Source organism: Callospermophilus lateralis, chromosome 12 (genome assembly GCF_048772815.1).
Source record: "Callospermophilus lateralis isolate mCalLat2 chromosome 12, mCalLat2.hap1, whole genome shotgun sequence".
NCBI lineage: Eukaryota > Metazoa > Chordata > Mammalia > Rodentia > Sciuridae > Callospermophilus > Callospermophilus lateralis.
Genome location: NC_135316.1, coordinates 32,145,540 through 32,170,126, shown reverse-complemented (window position 1 = coordinate 32,170,126; position 24,587 = coordinate 32,145,540). Strand labels below are relative to the sequence as shown.

The 24,587-nt window shown below is 33.3% G+C and overlaps 1 protein-coding gene across 2 annotated transcripts in view; it reads left to right on the top strand.

Moving 5' to 3' along the window:
- Positions 1–24,587, top strand: part of Rnf17 (ring finger protein 17) — a 108,373-nt gene that overhangs the window by 61,744 nt on the left and 22,042 nt on the right. Inside the window, exons 17-25 of one of the 2 annotated variants that reach the window (XM_076872418.2) lie at positions 270–385; positions 1,682–1,802; positions 4,639–4,759; positions 12,317–12,544; positions 13,527–13,677; positions 13,826–13,944; positions 19,451–19,541; positions 20,595–20,710; positions 22,785–23,074. In XM_076872418.2, coding sequence (XP_076728533.1) covers positions 270–385; positions 1,682–1,802; positions 4,639–4,759; positions 12,317–12,544; positions 13,527–13,677; positions 13,826–13,944; positions 19,451–19,541; positions 20,595–20,710; positions 22,785–23,074 — 1,353 coding nt within the window. Of the gene's footprint in view, positions 1–269; positions 386–1,681; positions 1,803–4,638; positions 4,760–12,316; positions 12,545–13,526; positions 13,678–13,825; positions 13,945–19,450; positions 19,554–20,594; positions 20,711–22,784; positions 23,075–24,587 lie in introns of both variants that reach the window. The other variant, XM_076872417.2, reaches the window with a different exon arrangement.

Sequence of the window (24,587 nt, the reverse complement as noted above, 5' to 3'; positions counted from 1 at the left end):
CTGGACTAGTTCCCATATTGAAATGACATATACTTGTATTTGTCCTTAAATTTGAAAATGATAACAACAAGTTTAATACCACTCTACATAATGTGCTGAGAAAGACTAAAGTCAACCATATATTTTGAATGATTTCACAAAGGTCAGTGTGCAATAGGGCTTTATTTAAACTTCTGTTTGAACCTTCCAAAAATTTCTTTAAAGCTTAGTGACTTAGATTGACATAGAAGTCTGTGAGTTTGCAATTTCTGATTTCATAACTTTTAAAGGATTGCCTGGCCGTCGGGAAGTTGAAGTTAAATATGTGGACTTTGGTAATACTGCAAAAATAACACTTAAGGAAATGCGTAAAATAAAAGATGAGTTTCTGAATCACCCAGAGAAGGTAATCTACTTGTTATGAACTCTAGAGTTGGAATGTTAACACAAATATGAAAGTATTTTTGAAGTCGTTTTTAACAGAAATGCTCTGGTAATAACTATTTTGTCTATAAATGGTTTCTGATATAAGAACTATAAATAAGTATTGCTACAGTAACTGATTGTAGTAACTGATGACTAGAAAAGGATAAGAAGGATTATTTCTTATTTGTTTGTTTGTTTGTTTTGGTACCAGGGATTGAACACTGAGCCGCATCCCCAGCCCTATTTTTTGTATTTTGTTTAGAGACATGGTCTCACTGAGTTGCTTAGCCCCACGCTTTTGCTGAGGCTGGCTTTGAACTCATGTTCCTCCTGCCTCAGCCTCCCTAGCTGCTGGGATTACAGGCATGCACCACCAAACCCAGCTGAATTATTTCTAAATTTATATTCTTCTATGTTAATTAAATTGTTAGTAAGCTGTATTTTTCATTTTGAATAATGGGCAATATTATAGAAAAAGAAACTTGAAAATACAGGTAAGCAAAAGAAGTTAATCACTAAAAAATATTGTTCAACATTTTTGGTATATGTACTAGTAAGATGCATCTTTTTTTTTTTCAGTTGTTGACAGAAAAAATACCTTTATTTATTTTTATATGGTGCTGAGGATTGAACTCAGTGCCTCACATGTGCTACGCAAGTTCTCTACCACTGCCCATCATCTTTTGTTGTTTTAAGAATTATAGAATCAGACTATAAATAGTCTAGAAAGCCTGCTTTTCTCACTTACAAAATGTATCATGACTATTTAACTTTTTAAATAGATGCTTATTATTCAAGTACATGGATAACTAATGTCCAAATACTCAGTTTATTCCAATTATTTCAATTTATGAAGTACTTTATAGAGGGCTAGGATTGTGATAGAGCACTCACCTAGCACATGCGAGACCATGGGTTTGATCCTCAGCACCATATATAAATAAATAAAATAAAGGTATTGTGTCCAACTACAACTAAAAAATAAATATTTTTTAAAAAGTACTTTTATAGATACCTTTATTTTATTATTTATAAATTCAGACACAAAGATTGTTTTTTGTTTTGGGAGGTGTTTTTTTTTTTGGCGGGGGGGAGGGGTTTGTTTTTTTGTTTTTTGCAATGTTGGTATCAAACCCAGGGCCTCAAACATACTTTCATCAACTGTACTGAGCTACATAAACATTAGTTTTCTACATATAAATAAAACTTTATTTTAACTATAAAATAACCAGAAATTAAGTTTATTTTCTTAATGGCGGAATTTTGTTTGGCACAGGCAATTAAATGTAAACTGGCACGTATTGAGCCATGTAAAAGGATGATGCAGTGGTCCAAAAAAGCTAAAGAAAAATTTGAAGAAAAGGCTCAAGATAAATTCATGACATGTTCAGTTATTAGTAAGTTATTTCCATTTTTATTTACTATGTAATCATAAATTATTTTAAATAAGATTAACATTACATAACTTTTGTATTATCTTAGGGTAAATTCAATGTGCTGTGAGGAGGAGGAGTAGTAGTGAGAAGTAACATTGAGACTGTATAATGAGATTATATTTTCTGCATGCTTTAGAGTCTAAAATTGGCCCTTGAGGTAAAAATTACCACTAATGACCAAGTCACTTTTCTGATGAGTGTGGTGGTGCATACCTGTAGTCTCAGCTACTTGGAGGGTTGAAGCAGGAGTATCACTTGAGCCTAGTAGTTCAAGGCCTGCCTGGGAAACAAGCAAGACCTCATCTTAAAAAACAAGACACCCTTGACATGACCCCTTCAAAGTCCCAAAGCTATTAGTCCACTATTTTATAACATTAGTTCTGGCAGAATCTGATCCTGAATTTATATGAGATATAGTCTTTATCTCTTTTGCAGTAAATATTTGTACATTCTATTTCAAGGTAGTAATATCAGTGGGCTTCTGCCTCATACTCCATTGGTAGGTATTGACTGAGTATGAAGTTTGTGTACTATGTAGCTTTTCTCAGCCTGAGGAACTTTGAATTCTGAAACAATCTAGCCCCAAGAGTTCTGAACAGGAGTATTGGGGATGTGTTTTGATATATTCCAAAACTACAATAAACACTATTTCAATGAGTCCTTATAGGGGATACACAAGACCATATTTACTTAGGATTGATTATAGCACTTTCAAGGATAGTTTTATTACACCTGCTTTTCATTTTTATCACACTGCCATTAAATGATCCCTCCATTATAAGATGATTAGCCTGTTCTAGTGAGAAAATTGAAGCTCAAAAATGAACTACTAAAGTTTATATAACTTATAAATGATGGAGTTTCTCTGATAATTTATTCACTGTATTAATTCAAGAAATTTTTTAGAATAAATAGTTGAGTTTAAGAGGAATATGATTATAGAAATTGCATCTTTAGTCTATAGGATTTTTATATCTGGCTTCTCTGAAATGAACAAACTAAAAGGCCTGCTAGTCCTTCAGCAGCCTCCACTCATTTTGAGCCAGATAACTTTCCAACTTTCTTTTGACATTGTGTTCTATTGGTTTTTAGCTTCCTCCTTGAGAATCTTCCCATGGATAATACATCAAAACATAGTATTCGTTCTGGATTCCTCTTGTTTACTTATTTGGTATGCCAGTTACATCTAGCACTAGTTGTAACATAATTATTAATCTAGATAATCTGATTTAAGGAGTGTCTTTCCCCATTCACCTGCACAATGATAAGATTGGGACTTTGAACGTATCTAATAAAGTAAATTACCACAGATGAAAATGGGAGATATATATATATATATATATCGTCACTTTCTAAGGAAAGGGACATTCAAATTAAATTTGGAGGAAAGCAGGGAAGATGGTAAAGGTACAGAACACAGAGAAAGTTGCCCCTATTGGAACAAAGAACTTCATGAATGAGAAGTATGAAACCAAAAAACTAAAGGGACATAAGAGATAGAAAGTAAAAGGATCAAAGTTTACTTTGCATTGCTTAGCCTCTTGTTTCTAGGTAACTCATCTGGGCCACTGAATAGTAGCCAGGATTGATTTTTTCAGTTCTTGAAACAATTTTTCTATTATGTATGTACTCTTATAACTGGGTAATGTAGGATATTATTGCTGATATGGGTTTTTTTAGATTTTGTTTTTGTACTAGGGATTGAATGCAGGGGCACTGTACCACTGCACTATATCCCTTTTGTTTTCTATTTTGAGACAAGGTCTTGCTTAGTTGTTAAGGATTTTACTGAGTTGCTGAGAGTGTCCTCAAACTTGCAGTCCTCCTGCTTCAGCCTTCCCAGTAACTAAGATTACAGGCATGTGCCCCCATGCCCAGCAATGATTGTCTTTTTTTGGAATCATCATTCTGACCAGCTTCTACTAGCTACTATTGTATAAAAACTGTAGACATACATTGATCTCAGTGCATATTTTAGAGATGTGTGTTTCCTAAATAAATTCCTCTTTATCAAGTTTCCTTTTCTGTGACCATAAATAAAGAAAATAGGCATATAAGATGTAAATTATACCCTCAGTTCCTACTGTAGTTTAAGAATCAGATCGATCAAGTAACAAATTTTAGTTTTCTAAAAGAAAAATTAAATGGTTTGTCCTAATACATGAAGAGATAAGAAAAATATTCCAGTTAATTGAGAGTTCTAGATTGAGTTTTTGTCATTTTAAACTTTGTACCATACTTATAAAAGCTATAAACCTTAGGTGTGGTGGTGCAGGCTTATAATTCCAGGTATTTATCAAGAAGCTGAGGCAGGAAGAGCACCTGGTCAACACAATAAGACTCAAAACAAAGAAAGAAAAAAAAGCTGTAAACCTTCACAAATAATGACTCACTGGCCCTGAGTTAAATTTCATTCACTTGTGTGCTTTTGGAACTTGATTGAATTACACAAAACAGTATAAATATACTACTGAATATTTCTGTTGAGTAAATATTAATTTGTGTTATTCTAAATCCAAAAGGGTTAAGCTTATTTGGTTTTGTTATAGAATCAGTGGCATACAATAACCTAAAATATAATTTTTACTAATTTATATATGCTCCAGGTAACATTGACAATTCATTATGACTGCAAAATACTACTATAATTTCTAGACAGAGGCTGTGACATATTCAGCAAGAAATCTCATGTATGCCAAAAAAAGAAAGAAATTGTTTCCAGTTAAAATAATTCTCATTTAGTCTATTTTGCAATATATTTCTTTCTTTCCCCAAACTAGTTTTTGTGTTTTTACAGAAATTTTAGAAGATAATGTGCTCTTAGTTGAGCTTTTTGATTCTTTTGCTGCTCCTGGAATGACTCCTACTAGTATTAATGACCAGCTTGTGAAAGAAGGCTTAGCATCTTATGAAGTAGGGTAAGTACACAGGTAAACTTTAACTGTTAGTTCATATGTAAAATTTCAAACACAAGAAGGGAAACTGGAATTTCCTGTTCCTACATCAGAAAAAAATAGTGGGAAAATAATTGAGTTGTTAGTCTAAGGAAGTAGAATGACTTTTTATCCTCATTCCTAAGGAACTTTAAAACCCAAAGAAAAGCTTCTCAAGATCAAAGTTGTTTCTTAGAAAAAGAGACTGGCATTTTATTTCTGAATGGAATGTCTGCTTAGGCAGCCCCCTTTACCTATTTTAGAAAGGGAATTGGGAAAAGATTTGGCAAAATAGAGAATAAGCATTGAGGTATTCCCATTTGGAGAAATGTGAATTTTCCTAGGTTTAGGTTTAAAGTAACTAAGCTTAAACCATTTTGTTCATAACCATCAAAGACTAACCAGTGGTATAGGTGACCCAAGAAGCAGAAGAACAGAGTACTGGTAAGGTTGAATATAAAGGTTTGGCAGTCAAGACCAAGAATTCTTCCACAACAGAAACGTTTGCAAAAGGAATGGACTCTTCAGAGTCTTCTAAAGAATTTCCATATGTAGCCCTTAAGAAACCCAGTATTTTGATATCACCCACACATAATTTCTATTGGCATAACAGGGACACCTAACAGAGACCTGCTATGACTCCCGTTAGTATTATGATCTATGGTCTTGCTCTCCCTACCTACCCTAACGCTAGAGGAACTAGAAGCAGAATAAGAAAGGCCTGTCCTTTTAGAGTCTAATTGCAAGTGAAGGAGGAAAAGAAACGAGAGTAAACATTTAAACTGTATTGAACTAAGTTTTTTTTCTTTTTGAAGTCAGAATTATTAAGGCATAATAGTAAAGGTATGTAGTAAAATGTCACTCTTTAGGTACGCAGTTAAATGATTTTGACCAACATATAGAGTCATATAAATGTTATCCCAGTCAAGATACAGAATGTCACTGGGTGCAATGGTGCATGCCTATAATCCCAGTGACTTGGGAGTCTGAAGTAGGGGGATTGTCAATTTGAGACTAGCCTTGGCAACATAATAAGGCCCTAAGCAACTTAGTGAGATCCTATCCCCAAAATATAAAAAGTGCTAGGGATGTAGTTGAAGCACCCTGGGTTTAATCCCCAGGACCAAAAAAGAAAGAATTAAAGACACAGAATGTCACATGTTCCCTTATGCCCCCTGTAGTCAGTCCCCTTCCTCTATAGTAACCTTTAGCAACCACATAATTTTTCTGTCTCTATAATTCTGACTTTCCGCAACTTCATTAAACAGAATAACATAGTTTATTGCCTTTTGTGTCTGGCTTCTTTCATTTAGCATAACACTTTTGAGATTCTTCCATGCTATTGCATATGTGTGTGTGTGTGTGTGTGTATATATATATATATATATATATATATATATATATATATATATATATATATATATATATATTGCATATACCGGTAGTTTGTTTCTTTTTATTGCTAACTAGTATTCCATTATACAGATGCACCAGATTTATTCATTTACCAACTAATGAGCTTTTAGATTATTTCTAGTTTGGGGCAGTTCCACAAATGAAGCTACTATAAACATTTGGGCACAGGTCTTTGTGTCAACATATGTATTATTTTCTTTGGAGTAAATATCTTAAGAATAGGACTGCTGGTTGTAAGATAAGTGTAGTTTTAACTTTGTAACACCAGCCAAATGATGGTTTATGATGTTTATGCTCAGAAAATATATATAAAAAATCAGAATAATTGTTACATGCTGTTAGCTTTTATGTGTTTCAAACTATATGACTATTGACTGAATTAGATTTTTATGGAAGTCCTATTATCAAGGGACTTGTTTTTAATTATTTATATTATTTAAGTTATGAAGTATTAAAGATTGGTAATAACTTCCTAATAAAAAATGGTAGGGGAATTGTTCTTAAATGCTTTCTGTGAGTACAAACACACTCCTGCACACTAGTGGGTCAAAGTAGAAATCAAAAAGGAAATTAAAAAAATATCCTGAGACAAATGAAAATGGAAACACAACATACTAAAACTTATAAAACAAAGCAAAAACAGTAACTAAGAGGGAAGTTTCGGAAGATCTCAGAACAATTTAACTGTTCACCTCAGTGAACCTGAAAAAGAACAAACTAAGCCCAAAATCAGCAGAAATAATAACAATTAGAGCAGAAATAAATGAAAAGAGACTAGAAAAACAGTAGAGAAAAAGCAGTTGGCTATTATTAGGATGTTTAATGTCTCTAAAAGTCCCATTTGTTAAAGGTTTCGGTCCCCAAGGTGGCACTATTGAAAGATGCTGTGGAAATTTAGAAGGTGGTGCCTTGTGGGAAGTTAAAAGGTCATTGGGGTGTGCCCTTGAAGAGGATTATGAGACTCCAACCCCTTCCTATCTCTTTTTTGCTTCTTGACTATGAAATGAGCGGTTTTACTCTATCATATACTCCTGCCATCATGTACTGCTTTGCCACAGTCCCAAAGCGCTGTGACCAGTCAGTTACGTACTGAAACCTTCAAGACAGTGAGCCAAAATAAATCTTAACTCTTTATAAGTTAATTTGCTCTCAGACATTCCCATATAGTGATAGAAAGCTGACTAAAACAGCAGTGAAACTAAGAAGTGATTTTTTTGAAAAGACAAGCAAAATGAACAAATTTTTATCCAGACTAACCAGACTCACCAAAAAGAAAACTCAATAAAGGAAAGAACATTATAACTGTATCACAGAAATACAAAGGATCATAAAGCAACTTACATGTTATACTTACTATGCCAACAAATTGGATAATCTAGAAGTAGATAAATTCCTAAAACATATAACCTTCCAAGTTTGAATCATGAGGAAAGAGTCCAAAGAGTTCAATAATGAAGAGATCGGATTAGCTTTTTAAAAAAAGTCTCCCATCAAATGAAAGCCCAGAATATTTTGGCTTCATTACTGAATTCTACCAAATATTTAAAGAAGAATTAATGCCAGTCCTTCTCAAATTCTCCTAAAAAAAAATTAAAGGGAACACTTCCAAAATTGTGAAGCCAGCATTATCCTGACACCAGAGCTGGAAAAGAAGAGAACAAGAAAAGAAAATTACAGGCCAGTATCCCTTATGAACGTAGATTATGAATAATCGAAAAGTTAGGCAAGAAAAAAAATGTGGCATCCAATGTGGAAAGGAAGAGATGCAGATGGTATGAGCTTATATTAGAAAACCTAAGAGACTTTACAAACTATTAGAATTAATAAGTGAATTGATCAAAATAGGAGGATACAAAGTCACAAAATTAGTTTAATTTTTACATCCTGACAGTAAGCAATCTAAAAGGAAAATTAAGAAAACATTTATATTTATACAATAGCACCTATAAGAATGAAGTACTTTAAGAATTAAGCAAGAAAATGAAAGATTTATACAGTGAAAACTAGAAAACATTTTTGAAAGACATTAAAGTAGACAAATGAATGGAAAGACATTCTATATTTATAGATTAGAAGACTTGATATTGTTAAGATGTCATTCCCACCTAAGTAATCAGAAGATTAGTGTTGTTCCCCATCAGAATCCCAATGACATTTTTTACAGAAATAGAAAAACCCATTCTAAAATTCATATGAAATATCCAGGGGTCCTGAGTAGCCACAACAATCCTGAAATAGGATAACATGGAGTATTTTACACATTGTGATTTCAAAACTTACTATAAACTACTCTAATCAAAACAATGTCAAACCAACAGAATGATAGACATACAGACCAACAGAGTAGAATCTAGAATCCAGAAACAAACACTGTCATATAGGTAAGTTGATCTTTAACCAAAGTGTCAGGATCATTTAGTAAGGGAAGAACAATTTTTAACAAAAGGTGCTGGGGAAAACATGCACATCCATATGCGAAAGAATGAAGTTGAACCCTCACCTAACACCACATACAAAAACTAAGTAAAAATGGATCTGTGGCTTCAATGTAAGACCTAAAACAATAAAAGTTAATGTTGGACAAAAAGCTTCATACACTGGATTCGGCAGTGATTTTGTTGATATGAAGTGCCCAACCAGGCAGAGTGGCACACACCTGTAATCCCAGCAACATGGGAGACTGAGGCAGGAAACTCACCATGTTCAAGACCAGCCTTAGCAATTTAGCAAGGCCCTAAGCAACTTTCAAAGCCCTATTTAAAAAAATAAAAAGTAGTAATGTGATTCGTAATGCATTCTGCTGTCATATATAACAAAAAAAAATTTTTTAGATACAAAGAAGTACATAAATTAATAGGATCAGGGACATAACTCAGTGGGAAAGTGTCCCTGAGTTCAGTCCCTAGTACATAAATTAAAAAAAAAAGAAAATCAAGTGCATAGGCAGTTTAAAAAACACAAACTAAACTTCGTGAAAATGTAAAACTTGTGTACATCTGAAGGTATTCTCTACAGAATATAAAGGCAACCCATAGAATAAGAGAAAACATTTTCAAAGCATATATTGTTAAAGTATTAATATTTAGAATATGTAGAAGACTACTGAATCTCAAATAACAGAACACTCAATACAAAAAGGGGCAAAGGAGTTGAATAGACATTATCTAAAGAATATATACAATAAGCCAATAAGCACATGAAAAAATACTCAACATCACTAACTATTAGAGAAATGCATATTAAAACTATTGTAAAATACTACTTCATATCCATTAGGATGGCTACTAGGAAAAAATTGTTAAGGATGTAGAGAAATTGTATCTGTTGGTGATGATGTAAAAAGGTATAGCCACTATGGAAAATAGTATGGCAGTTCCTCAAAAAATTAAAAATAGAATTCCCGTTTGATCCAACATATCTACTTCTGGGTATACACTCAAAAGAATTGAAAGCAGAGTCTCAAAGAGATTTTGTACATTCATTTTTATAATCGCACTATTTTCATTAGATAAAACATGGAAGTGACCCAGATGTTCTGATAGATGAATAGATAAGCAAAATGTACTTTGTAATAAAATAGAATATTATTCAGCAATTAAAAAGAGTCAGGAGCTGGGGCTGTAGCTCAGTGGTAGAGCATTTGCCTGACATGTGTGAGGCATTGGGTTTGATCCTCAGCACCACATAAAAATAAATAAATAAGATACTATATGTATTTACAACTAAATAAATAAATAAGTAAAAAAAAAAAAAACAGAACCAGGTGTAATCCCAACGACGCTGAGGCAGGAGGATCACAAGTTTGAGGCCAGCCTCAGCAATGTAGCAAGACCATGTCTCAAAATAAAAATTAAAACAGATTGGGGATATAGCTCAGTGGTAAAGCTCCCAAGGTTCAAACCTATTACCAGAAAAAAAGAAAAAAAAATTCTGATATATGGTACCATAATGGATAAACCTTTGTTATATTAAAATAAGCCATCACATAAAAGACAAATATTATATGTTGCCATTTATAAGGAATGGTTATAGTAGTTTAAGTCTAAGACAGAAATAATTGTGGTTGCCAGTGACTGTGGAGGTAGGAAGAAATGGGAAGTGAGTTAGTGTTTAGTGAGTATAAATAGAGGAGTTTCAGCTTTGCAAGGTAAAAAGAGACATGGTGGTGATGGATGCAAAACAATACACCTACTTAATGACCTCAAATGTACATTTAAAATGGTTATGATAGTAAATTTTAGATTTTACGCATTTAGAATAGTTTTAAAAATTGGAAAGATAATTAAATTTATTCTTTGGGAAATTTTTCAAAAAAAAAAAAATACATTGCTTTGGCCCGTCCCAGGGCACTCATGGTCCAGAAGCTTAAATTCCATTTGAGTAAATCTACCTCTGATGCTCCAGCAACCCCAACGATTCCCGGTGCCCTCACAAACCCAGATTTCTGTTATCTGACCCACTGTTTTTACTGTGTCTATTGCCCATGCTCAAATTAAAACATGAGTTTCCCTTGATGAGTGACTTTCCTGATAACCTGAGGACTGAGAAGAAAAGAAAAAGAATTTCCACAACCTACTACTCTTTCTTCCTTTCAATTGAACTTAGGGGTGCTCAGCCATGGAGCTACATCCCTGGTCCTTTTTATTTTTTAATTGAGAGTCTTGTAAATTGCTGAAGTTGGCCTTGAATTTGGCAATACGCCTGCCCTAGCCTCCCTACACTTAACCATATCATGACCACCATCCTTTATAAAATAAAAGTAGTGTTCCCTAAATAGTCTGACTCCTGCCTACTACAAATTCCCACACCATTTTCTTTTGACTTACTATGTCAAAACTACATGTTTTCTTTCAGTTCCTGGAATACCTAGCTAACTCCTACTTATTTTAAGTCTCAACTGATATATTAGGTAATCAGCCCCAACTCTTAAACTACATTAGATTTTGTTGGCCCGTGTTCTTGTTCTTTTCCTTTCTAACTCTTGTTTGTATTATATAAAATTTACTTAATTTTTTAGTAACACCAAAGAGTAGTCCCCCCATCCATGGTTTTGCTTTCCATGGTTTGTTAACCGCAGTCTGAAAGTATTAAACAGAAACTTTGAGAAATAATATGTTTTAAATAAATTTATTATATTATATTGTTAAAATTCTATTTTGTTATTTAAATTCATAAATTATAATTCAGTATATATTTGGCTCGGTACCATCCATTGGGGACTTGAAACATTTCCACCTAGGATAAGGCATGACTACTATAATCTTCTGAGGATAAGAACCCTATCTATTTTCTTCACTGCCATACCTAGCACTATGCTTGCTGGCTCACAGTACATATCCAATAAATATTAGCTGAATGGAGGAAATAAATCTGTCAATCTGGAGTTCAGAAGACAAACCTGGTTATGTAATTTAAGTGGAGGAGTGCAGCATGTAAATAATCACTTATGGGAAAGAAAGAGAGGTCCAAAAGAGCTTGAAGCTGAAGTACAACAAGGAACCAAAAGAAAATAATATTTAAAGAAGGGAAAGAGTAGCTAGTGCTGAGAGTTCAAGAAAGAACTGAAAACTGTCCATTGGATTTAACAACAAACATTGTTAGTAACCTTGGTGAGTGTAATCTTAGCTTATGGTGAAAAAAATCCAATGTTTATTCAGGTAAAAACAACATCTAGTCATCTACAGTTAGTCTAATCTTTTAAACATTACTTCAAAATCACTTTATTTAGTGATTTTCCTTCTTAGTACTTTGATAATAGTAATTATTTTCCAACTTGTATTCTTCGTGGTAAATGGATTGATATATTTTAGTCAAAGATAAATATTCAAGTTGTCAAAGTATGAATTCTTCTGTTCCTTTGGAGTACAGAATATCAGTGCCAAGCATTGAACTTATAAGCAAAGTTGTTATAACTGTGTGTTGAAAAATAGAAAATTTAATTTTTAGTTTTTGTTTTCTTCTTGTACTTACTTTGGTGTTGGTTCAGAGCATTTTTTGAATGACTAAATTTGGTTATTATTAATATCAAAACTGGAAGTTGCTAAAACTTGTTCATCTCTAAGCCTAAGCAAATGCAAACATGAATGTTTTGCTATATTCTTTTTGCTGACATTTGTTATTTTTCAGATATACCCTCAAAGATAATTCTAAAAAGCATATAGAAGTATGGGATCCTTCTCCAGAAGAAATTATTTCAAATGAAGTAAACAACTTAAGTCCTATGTCTGTAAAATCTCTACCTAATGAGAATTTCCAGTCACTTTATAATAAGGAATTGCCTGTGCATATCTGTAATGTAATATCTCCTGAGAAGATTTATGTTCAGTGGTTGTTAACAGAAAACTTACTTAATAGGTATACTATTATATGGAAAACATTCTTCCTATACTGTTTCAAAGATAACAGAAGTTTTAAATGTAGAATTTTTAAAATAGCAAAATTTTTTTATTTACTTAATTTTTTCCACATTTTTTATTGGTGCACTACAGTTGTATTAATGATGGAATTTGTTGTTACATGTTTGTACATGCACACAGTATAATTTGTTTGGTATCATTTTCCAGTACTTGCCTGCCCACTCTCCACCCCTTGGTCCCTTTCCTCTATTGAGCGCCCTTTGATTTTAATGAGATCATCCCCACCACCTTCCTTTTTCTTTTTCCTCTCTAGCTTCCACATATAAGAGGAAATAATTGACCATTAATCTTCTGAGTTTGACTTATTTCACTTAACATAATGGTCTCTAGTTCTGTCTATTTTTCTGCAAATGACATGGTTTCATTAAAATAACAAAATTATTTGAACTAAACTAAAAATTTTAATAGTATATTTGTTAATTATTTTTACTATATTAGGATTTATTTACCCCACAAATTATTGAGCACCTACTCATGGCAGTGTGCATATTGGTGTTGGGGATAACAGTGGTAAAAAATATAGGTCTTTGCTGTCATGGAGCTTAAATTATAACAGAGGGAGAGATGATGAACAAATAAAACTTAGTATTGCAAGTATGTTACAGGTGATAGAGAAAATAAAGCATTTGGGGAGCAAGATAATTTTTAAAAGGAAAACCTCAAAGATGCATGAAATTCACTTTTGAAATGGTCCTTGAAAGTGGTAGGAGGGAATAACCCCCTAAGAATCTAAGGAAAGTTTATCTCAGGCAAAGGGAAGAGCTAGTTACGTGGCCTGAGGTGGAAATATGCTTGGTATATTTAGGGAAGAACAGTTTGGCTGAAGTGGAATGACCAAGGGGGATAGTAGAAAACATGTTGTCAGAGAAAAAAAAATGTTTTTAACTTTTGAAAGTCAAACATTTTTAATTCTTATATAGTTTAGAAGAAAAGATGATAACTGCTTATGAAAACAAAGAATGGGAACCTATTAAATGGGAAAATGATATGCACTGTGCTGTTAAGGTCCCAGATAAAAATCAGTGGCGAAGAGGCCAGATCATCAGGATGGTCACAGACACACTAGTAGAGGTAAATGCAATTATAAATAAATTGTGAAAATGAATGCATTTTTGGACTTTTACTGCAGTTATTTAATCCAGTTTTTGTTATGCTTTCAATATTTGCAAAAATGTTTTTGAAATGTTGTCTTTCCATATTAAAATTGCTGTTTTCATAGGTATTGCTGTATGACGTGGGTGTTGAACTAGTAGTAAATATTAACTGTTTAAGAGAACTTCAAGAAAATCTAAAGACAATGGGAAGATTATCTTTGGAATGCTCTCTTGTCGATATAAGGTAGTTTTTAGCTGAATAAATTCATTTTATCCATTGAATGTTATTTTAAATATTTCTCCTCAGTTGGTAGGGTGCTTGTCTTGCATGCATAAGGCCCTGGGACCAATCCCCAGCACCACAAAAATAAATAAATAAATATTTCTCTTTTTTGAATGGGTTCTTATCAGTATTAAATTAGTTAACATGTCCTGAAATTTTTATAAAATCTAGCTAACTCAGGTGTCAACAGGAGGAAAGATAACTATTTGGAGCACATAAATTTAGTGACATTAAGGAAATATATAATAGGAGAGTATGAATGGTATCTAGGTAGAAATCAAACTGCAAATATAAAAAGCTTTGAAGAACAACAAAAGCAAATAGAAATAAATATACTTTGTAAATTTAGAATTGCAAGGAAAGCTAAAAATATATTACCAAAAAAAAGTACACTATAGAATATTCTGGAAAAATGTCATAGTATAATTTTTTAATCTAGAATCCTACAATACAAGTAGTGCAGCTTGGATAGTAAAACTAAATACTGTGCATACTGATTATCTGCAAAAAAAAAAAAAAAAAAAAAGTCGGTGACAAATGACTCCTATGACCTCCCAAATATCAGCAGGTGGGAAATTCTATGCACCAAGACCCTCAGTAATCAGTTTGTTTGGGAGGAGATAGAGGAAAGGCAGACTGGGATTCTGAAGGTTCTGAGAATAGAAATCTGCAAGAGTATTTAATAGGAGCATGCAAGCTAATCTGAGAAGGGAAGTAATACAGGGTAGAATTCATAACTAAAATCAAGAAGTCTATGATGTGTCATAGTTCCCTTTTTTAACCGTACAACTTCTTCAGAGTAAACTGACATTTCTTTCCATACCATACACTGAGGAGAAGCTGCTGGGCATAGAGTTTAATTTGAGCAAGACAGCAGCAAAGGAAAGAAAAGATCCATATTGAATCACGGAGCAAAGGGACAACATCTCACATTGAACTCCCATTAAGCTTCTGCACATTAGAGTAAAAGTTAAAAATATAGTGATCTCAGCTCTTAATGCCATTGAATTTTCAGTTTACTAAAGGATAATTCTTGAAAAGAGCCCAAGCATATCAGTCCACTTGTTGACTGTACTAGAATTATCTTGCCTCATGTACCCCCAGAGAAGAAGGTATTGCCAGGTGAAACAGATTAGCATTTGCAGCCAAAGCTCTAGCCCTGAACTGGAGGAACAATTAAGCCCAGTGTCCTTCCTAAGCATTTTTACTTAGAAGGGCTTCCACTCTGTGGCGTTTGCTATTTTTCATTTGAACCTATTTTATGTACACAGATAATTGATTTTTTTTACCTAAATATAGAATTTATAGTTCTTCTTGTCATGTTTCGTCTAATTGGTTTTGAAATTCAAATACTGATATTATTCAACACCTAGGTAGTAATCTAATAATGTAAAAATTTGTATTTGTAAATTTTAAAGCATACTTCTGTGTCATAGGTTATAGTCCACTGTGTGTAGGCTAAATCCAACCACATATTTGGCTGATAGCATAGTTTTTAAATTTTGAAATATTTACAATTTTTAAACCATAGATGTCACATTAAAACTTGAATTTCTGACTTTTGGCAAAAATCACAGTAACTAGTCACTGAAGAAATAGTTCTACCAAAAACAATTGGCCTTCCCTCTGGAAGTTCAAAATAGTCTACAACCTGTATTAAATAAATCTTAGTTCCTATTCACTTTAGAATACTGGATATCATTTTACATATGAGTAGCAGCTCCATCATTAATGAAACCTACTAACATCAATTCCTGTGATTTTTTTGTGCTACTCAAAATTAACCAAATCACTTAAGACAGCTTATAATTTTGTACTGTATTGAATTTACTCCCTAATTTGAATCCACTTGCTTACTATTTGGCTAAAAGATGTATATATGTACATATAAGCACATATATGTGTATAGGTTTTACAGACATTGATATAAATAGGAATAATAAAAATTTGTTCACAAAACTAAAAAAAAACTAAAGATCCTTTTAGCATTACTATAAAAACTTCAGGTTTCACTATGTTGCTTAGGGTCTCACTAAGTTGCTGAGGCTGGCCTTGAACTTGCAGTCCTCCTGCCTCAGCCTCCCAAGTCACTGGGATCACAGGCATGTCCACTGTGCCCATATGATTTTTTTTAATGAATAAATTATATTGGTTTCCCTTGCCTATGATCTTACCCACAAGGACCTCATGCAAAAACCTCAGATATTAGATAGATAGATACATACATACATACATACATATAATATAGATATATTATAGATATATGTGAAGTATAGTTACTATACATCAGCATTGTCTACATTTATAATGTGCTTTACACATACTGGTTCATTTAGTTCTCACAATACTGACATGGGAACTATTATTATTCCTATATTATAATTGAAGCAACTGACACCAAAAAATTAAATTACTTGTCCAAAGTTAATCTATAAGTCTAAATTGGTTTAGTATGTTTTAAAACCTGATATTTAAAATTGAGATTAGAATAGGGTACCCTAGTGACCCTTTCTGTTCTGATTACTCATGGACCATCATGTTTAATGTTCTTGAACAGTTTATTAGTAGTAGTTTCTATAGTCCACCTGTATGCACAGAGTATTTCTTCAATCTTATGAGCACTTCTATTTTATGTATTTACTGGTAGTGGCTATACAATTATATATCTACAAGTTTTTTCAATATCCTGGATTGGAAAACTCAAGACTACATAGTATATAAATCCTATTACTAGTTTTCACTTCTCCCTTGAATTAGTTTCAATTAGAATATTGTTATTGAACAGAATTCTAGCAATTTCCTGATTGTACCTAATCTTATAGACAGTTCCTGACATACCTTTTAATAGTATCTTATGGACTTGGATAGAATAATGTTATCATTGAGAATTCTAATGATTGTTAACCCTAATCTTAATGTTCACAACATACCTTAAACTATAGATAAGGTGTTAGAGATAAGGAAATTGAATCTTCAAGAGGTTAAATATTTTATTATCCAATTAAAACATCAATTCAATTGTTGAGCTAGAATTATAAACAGGATCTGAATTTAGAACTGAAACTCTGGCCCCACTATGTTTTGCTGCTATTCCAAGAAATATTTTTCTGTAGTTTTTTTTTAATTGTAATAAAATAGCATCACATAAAATTTGCCCTTTTTACCATTTTTAAGTGTACAGTTTTCTGGATCTTAAAATTCACATTGCTGTATAACTTTTATCACCATCCAGCTCCTGAAAATTTTTGTCTTCCCCAAATGAAATTCCATATCCCTAATTTTTTTAAGTATTATAGTAAATACCTTCAGATGTTCAAAAGCTAATATTTATGTGTATCAATAATAAATAATAGGGCTGAGTTGTGGCTCGGTGGTAGAGTACTTGTGAGACAGTGGGTTCAATCCCCAGCACCACATAAAAATAAAGGTGTTGTGGGCTGGGGTTGTGGCTCAGTGGTAGGGTGCTTGCCTAGCACATGTGAGGCACTGGGCTCGATCCTCAGCACATAAAAATTAATAAATAAATAAAGGTATTGTGTCCATCTACAACTAAAAAATACATTAAAAATAATAATAATAGGGGCTGGGTTGTGGCGCAGAGGTAGAGCCTAGCATTCGTGAGGTACTGGGTTTGGTCCTCAGCACCACATAAATATAAAATAAAGATATTGTGTCTGCCTATAACTAAAAAATTAACATTAAAAAATAATAATAGGAAAATCTTAATAATACACTGATATATATATATATATATATATATATATATATATATATATATCATAATAGAGTTGGCCCTGCATATCTGCAGGTTCCACAACTTCAGATTGAAATGTTATAAAAAAATAGTATCTATACAGAACATGTACAGATTTTTTTCTTTTCATTCCCTAAACAATACAGTCTAACAGCTGCATAGCATTTACATTATACATGCTATTTTAAGTCATCTTGAGATGTTTAAAGTAAGTATGGGGGTGTGTTAGATAATATACCATTTGACATAAGGGGCTTGTGCATCCTATTCATCTTGCCACTACCACTGGAGATAGAATTACTGTCAGATTTACTACAAAACACAGAATTGATTTTTAATTAGGGTTTCTAGAACCAGAGGTTAAAAGATGGCGTAAAGAAGTGGAGCTGTGGTCTCTAGGGTTTTGGTTTCTGCAGGAGTCCTGGAATCAACCCCCCATGAATAGCAAGGGGCAGTACTTGGGATTGATTGAACCCAGGGGTGCTTTTATCACTGAGCGACATCCCCAGCCCTTATTATTTTTTGAGACAGGATCTTGCTAAATTGCTGAGGCTGGCCACAAACGTGATCCTCCTGCCTAAGCCTACCAATTCATCAGGCTTACAGGCATGCACCACTGTTCCTGGCAGTGCAATTGTAAATATTAAAACATAACTAATTCTGGGAGTTACTAATAGTTTAAGCTTCTTAGCTCATAACACTGGTTGGTCTTAATAAATTAAGTGTTGGCATACTTGCCAACTCCAATTTGATAAAGCCCCATGTCCAGTTGACAGGTGAGTTCACTTTTATAAACCATTTACCATGATAAAACTGACCATGTTATTTACTCAATTCATCAACTAAGTTCAGTTCATTGAGATTCTGGATTTAGAAACTATGTTTAGGATCCTGCCTGATTTACATATAATCTCTTCCTTATTCTTGGGGGTAGACTTGATGGTTAGAAACTTCTAAAGTCACTCAGTTTTAATTCTGCAAACTAAAATGAATGATGATGTTATATACCCTGCTTTTCATTTATTTGCTAAAACTTTATTGAGCATATTTTAGTATACATTATTTTGCCATTTAGTTTTTGTCCAAAATTATATTTCTAGTCATTCAAAATTACATGACTATATCAATTTGAGTAATTTTGTTGAATCAATAAGTCAACAATTAAAAACTGCGATTAAAAGTAAAATTTTATAAACTGTTGAGGCTCATATTTATGGGTAGTGATTCAAACTGAATTACAGAATACTTCCCAAAGTGGACAGCGTAATCATCATTGCAAAGGAATGTTTTTGTTTTTGTTTCATTAAATATTTCCAGAGCACTTTCTGTGTGCCAGGCACTGTGCTAGATGTTAGGGAATATGATGATGGAAGAGTACACCATCCCTGATGTCTCATCTAGTTCACACACCTGAATATTTAATGATGAAGAATATTTAAAATGTTATCGACTTTTAGATATCTTCAGTTAAACTGTAGAACCAGGTATACATAAACAAGTTAGCATGTAGCATGGATTCTAAGTAGAGGGATGAACAAAAGGCTATGAAAATAGGAAAAAGAATTGTGAAGATAACATGAATCCATGTTCAAATTTATTTCTCACTACATATTCAGTTGGTTCAAACTATGTGCTTATCTATAATATTTCTTGTATATATCAATATTGTATACTATTTGTTATAAAACAGGTTGTCATTAATTTTTGTTTTAGACCAACTGGTGGGAGTGACAAGTGGACAGCAACAGCTTGTGACTGTCTTTCATTGTACCTCACTGGAGCGATAGCAACCATAACTTTACAGGTGGGTAGTAAGGTTAACAGTTACAATGGATATATATTAATTAATCATTTCATTAAAGTTTTCATCAATTTTCTTGAGAAAATGCTTTTTTGGATTTTGTAGTGAACTTTGTTGGTCTTATTTCAAGGTATAATGCCTATTTGATAGTAGATATATACAAATGATTATATAAATAAATCAAGATATTTCTAAAATACTATTAAGTTGATAATTTGCATGATAAAATATAACATTTTTTGCTAGAGCATATTTATGAAGTCTTCTAATATTCTTTTATTAAAGTGGAAAATTGGACTTCTAGATAAGTCAGAATTCACTGTAAGTCAAAAAATATATATTTTTTTCAGAATATTTAAAAATATTCTTTGTATTCCCTACTTTTTTCTAATTTAAATGTTTTGCTGCATTAATTATCAGAATTTTATCATTTTTCCATGTTAACTTTTTCTGTGTATAATTTTTTGTGGAGTACCAGGGATTGACCTCAACCACTGAGCCCTATCCCCAGCCATATTTTGTATTTTATGTAGAGACAGAGTCCGAGTTGCTTAGCACCTTGCTTTTGCTGAGGCTGGCTTTGAACCTGTGATCCTACTGCCTCAGCCTACCGAACTGCTGGGATTACAGAGCTCCTAATTCCCTCATTTTTATAACTTTTTCCATATGAAACAGAATTTATTTTAATTCTATAATTGACAAAGAGTTTAGGGGAATAGAAAAACATATTAAGTGGTGGTGTCTTTCCCCCTTGTTTGGGTTGGAAAAATTTTTTTTCATTTTGTTTCTCTTTTTTTTCGTTTCTTTAGTTAAATTTTACCTTGGCAGTAAAATTTATATTCCTCATATGTTTCATAAAACAAATATCTGTCCCCATTGATCTTTCCCATGCTATTTTTCCTCGATATATTTAGATATCAACATATCTTTACTCAGTTGGGAAACTTCTTTGGCTTGCTTAGAGAAATATAGAAGAAATGCCTGAGAAAAGTACACTATTTATCAAAATATTTTTCTTTTGTGTCTTTTATTTACTGTACTCTTAAATCACTACAGGAAAGCAACACAACATGGCCATTACCTGTGAAAATTTTCTGCAGAGATGAAAAAGGAGAGCGTGTCGATGTTTCTAAATATCTGATTAAAAAAGGTTTGGCTTTGAGAGAAAGAAGGTACAGACTTTTTCAAATTTTTGATATCAGTTTGTGATAGATACTTCTTATTTACCTGTGTAAGTCTTTATATAGGTGTGCTTTCAAATATGAATTGCAGGGCTGTGGATGTAACTCAGTAGTAGAGCACTAGACTAGCATGTGCAAGGGCCTGGGTTCAATCCCTATTTCAGAAAAATAGAAATCTAAATTGTATCTTATTTGCTCTTAAAGATAATTTAAAAATTAATCTCTGAGGAGACAACAATTTCTTCAGAATTATTTATTTCTCTATTCAGGTCAAACAGCTTGCATATGTTCTGGCTTTTGTACTTTCTCTTTTTCTTTGATATTTACATTCTAAACCAAAGGAAAAGGGAACAAAAATATAGTAGGTACCAGATCTGACTGAGTCCCTTGGCATGCTTTGGTTAGACAGAAATCTTTGAGCTTTGTGTTAGAAGTGGTAGTTGGTATATACAATATATATTTATGTAAAATAGAAACAAATAGCAAAAAAGTAATTGAACAACATTTACATTTAAAGATCCTTTGGGGTCTAAGTTTGAGGTTTAAGCAACTTTGGGTCACAGGGAGAAGGATTGGGATATTACTACAACCCTAGCTTATTCCTTTATCTTCCTTCCAGTTGTAGAAGTAGGTTGAAATTGCAGATATGTTTCAAGCAGCCACTTTTGTGCCATACGTGGCACAAAATGTATGTGGTTACCTGATGAAATAGAAAGAGAAAACAAGAAATCAAAAATAAAATGGGGCCTGCAGTAGCTGGCCAGGTGCAGTAGATTGAACCTAAGTTGCCTGAACCCTGGTGCACAGACTCCACATATTTTTTTTGGAGGGGGAGCGGAAGGTGTACCAAGGATTGAACTCATGGGCACTCAACCACTGAGCCACATCCTCATCCCTATTTTGTATTTTATTTGGAGACAGGGTCTCACTGAGTTGCTCAGTGCCTCACTTTTACTGAGGCTGGCTTTGGACTCACAATCCTCCTATCTCAACCTCCCGAGCCACTGCATCAGGCTCAGGCTCTATATCTTTAATGTGCTTCTCTTGGGGGTTTGTTCATATACTTCAGGTTTAAGTAACTCCTTGGCAAAAGAAATGAATTGAAATGAAAACTTCTAGACAAGTTAATACTACCAGCATTGTCTGTCACCAATTTTGAGGTGTTTTTTTCCTTTAAATTGTTGTTGTTTGATTATTTTTTACTGCTGTAGCAGCACTGAAACTACTAGCTATCTTAAGACAGTGAGAGGGAGAAGTTAGTTGAGGGCATTAAGTAATAACTTTATGAATACTGTTAAAGGAAAAGTACAGGAAACTAGAAGGAACAAAATTTTGACTGCAATTCTACTAAAACACAACCAATGTTAATACTGCCTCCGTGATTTTAGTTTTTTGTACGGTAGCATGCTTTTCTTTTAAATGGAAGAGATATCATGAAGTAAACAAAATTGAAAATAGCATATTGCTACAAATACCTAGTATCTGAGTCATTGTTTTAAGAGATCTGTATTTATATTATTTTATGTGTGTTCTACTATGGACTAAACTAGAATCAACTTGGAGGTATTATGGATTGATTGATTGATTGATTGGGTACTGGGGATTGAACTTGGGGGCACTCAACCACTGAGCCACATCCCCAACCCTATTTTATATTTTATTTCGAGACAGGGTCTCACTGAGATGCTTATTTAGCACCTTGTTTCTTTGCTGAGGTTGGCTTTGAACTCCCAATCCACCATGTAGCTCCATTGTACAATACTGAGGATATTCTTCTTAGGAGATTTTATGAAAGAATAGTGTGTAAATATCAGATAGTACTTTAAAACATTAAAGTGAAATTATACTGCTTTTTTCCTCATTAGTCTCATTTATGACTTAAAATAATTTTCACTGTAAGTTAAATAATGCTCATTTCCATGTGACAAATTAGACTAGTATACCCTAGACAAGAGCAAATATTTTCTTTAAATGTTAAATATATTTGAAAGATTATTTTTATATTGTTTTCCCCAGATTTTTATACTTGCTCCTGTTTAGATATGTTCTTTTTTGGATGTTACAGAATTAATAAATCAAATAACAGCCATTCATCTGAGAAGTCTCTGCAGATCCCTCTGGGACAAGAAGATTTAATAGTTACCACTAAGTGTATTAAAATTAACTTTGACTCTGAGAAAAAAGCTACTGATTCAATCAGTGAACACAAGGTATCTGAATTTAAGGAGCAGATTTCAGAGCCAAGAGCCATTGGGTGCTATAAACCACCAGTTATTCCTAATATGAAAGTATTTGAGGCAGTAGTCAGCTGCATTGGTGATGATGGAACTATATTCGTAGTACCTAAATTATCAGGTAAGCTCTTTTATGTTATAAAGGATTCATCAGTAACAGTGGTCCTAGCAGCTCAAGTTCTCCAGTGAGATAGTGACAACCAGAATACATGGTCAAGTAATTAACCTCTTTTTATAGGGCTGTTAGGAGGATTAAATTATTTCATAGAAAACATGGCAAAATGCTTTTTATGCCTAGCACATAAAACTTATTCGAGTTTTTAAATTATTATTTTAAAATAGCAATGTCATGTGTTATAATTAGGGCTATTCTCAGTATAAGAAAGTAATTTAGAATTTCCATTAAGGCAGATTACACAACGCTTCCAAATACATTAAAATGCATGTATAATTCTTTTTAAATTAACATTTACTGTGTTGATATGAAAATAAAAAATACATCAAGCTCTAAAATCAGAATTTGAGAAGATACAATGTGCCAACGAAGGTGTTCAAGATGTAAAACCTTGAACTTCTCATCTGATAACTACACAGAGTTCAAGAAAAAGAAAGTAAAGAACAAAGCCCCTTCACTGGAAGTGGGAAATCTAACAGGAAGCTCTCATATGAAGATGGGATCCCAAAGGATTTCTCCCAAGCTTAGTGTTAGGGACAGTCTGCTGATCATATTAACAATGACTATAAGTAGATACCCCCATTTTTTTTGTACTGGGGATTGAACCCCAGGAGCATTTTACCACTGCCCTTTTTACATCCCTATCCCTTTTTATTTTTTATTTTAAGACAGGGTCTCACTAAGTTACTGAGGTGAGCCTCAGCTGGGCATGGTGGAGCATGCCTGTCACCCCAACAGCTTGAGAGGCTGAGGCAAGAGGATCACAAGTTCATAGCCAGCCTCAGCAACTTCATGAAGCCCAAAACAACTCAGCAAGACCCTGTCTCCAAGTAAAATATAAAAACGGGCTGGGGATATGGCTCAGTGATTAAGCACCCCTCCCTGGTACCAAAAGAAAAAATTAAAACCTCACAAATATAGGCATTTATACACAAGGGAGTCCAGCCTGGTTATAAGAATAGGAATAATGAAATTTAATAACAATAAAGGAGTTAGGATGTGATTAAATATTTGACAGAAGACCAGTGGGTTTTTAGAATCATGGTATATCAGGACTGTCACTGAATTTTTCCTCCTTCCATGGTGCCAAAATTTTTGTGCATCTGTAAATGTTTTAGACAACTTTGCATTTCTGTGACCAAAAGACCTGAGATGCACAGTGTAAAACAAAGTTTATTTTGGCTCATAGTTTCAGAAGGTCAGTTCATAATCAGCCACCCTCCATAGTATGGGCCTTTAAGATATGAGGCAGAACATCATAGTGGAAGGGTACAGAAGAAAGTAGCTCAGGACCTGGCAATCAGAAGCACCGAGAAAACTTCATTCACCAGGGACAAAATATAAACCTCAAGGAATGCCCATAGTGACCTACTTCTGCATCCAACCCTACGTACCTACAATTACCACACAGTTAATCCATATCAGTGGATTGATCTGCTGATTAGGTTACATCTCTCAT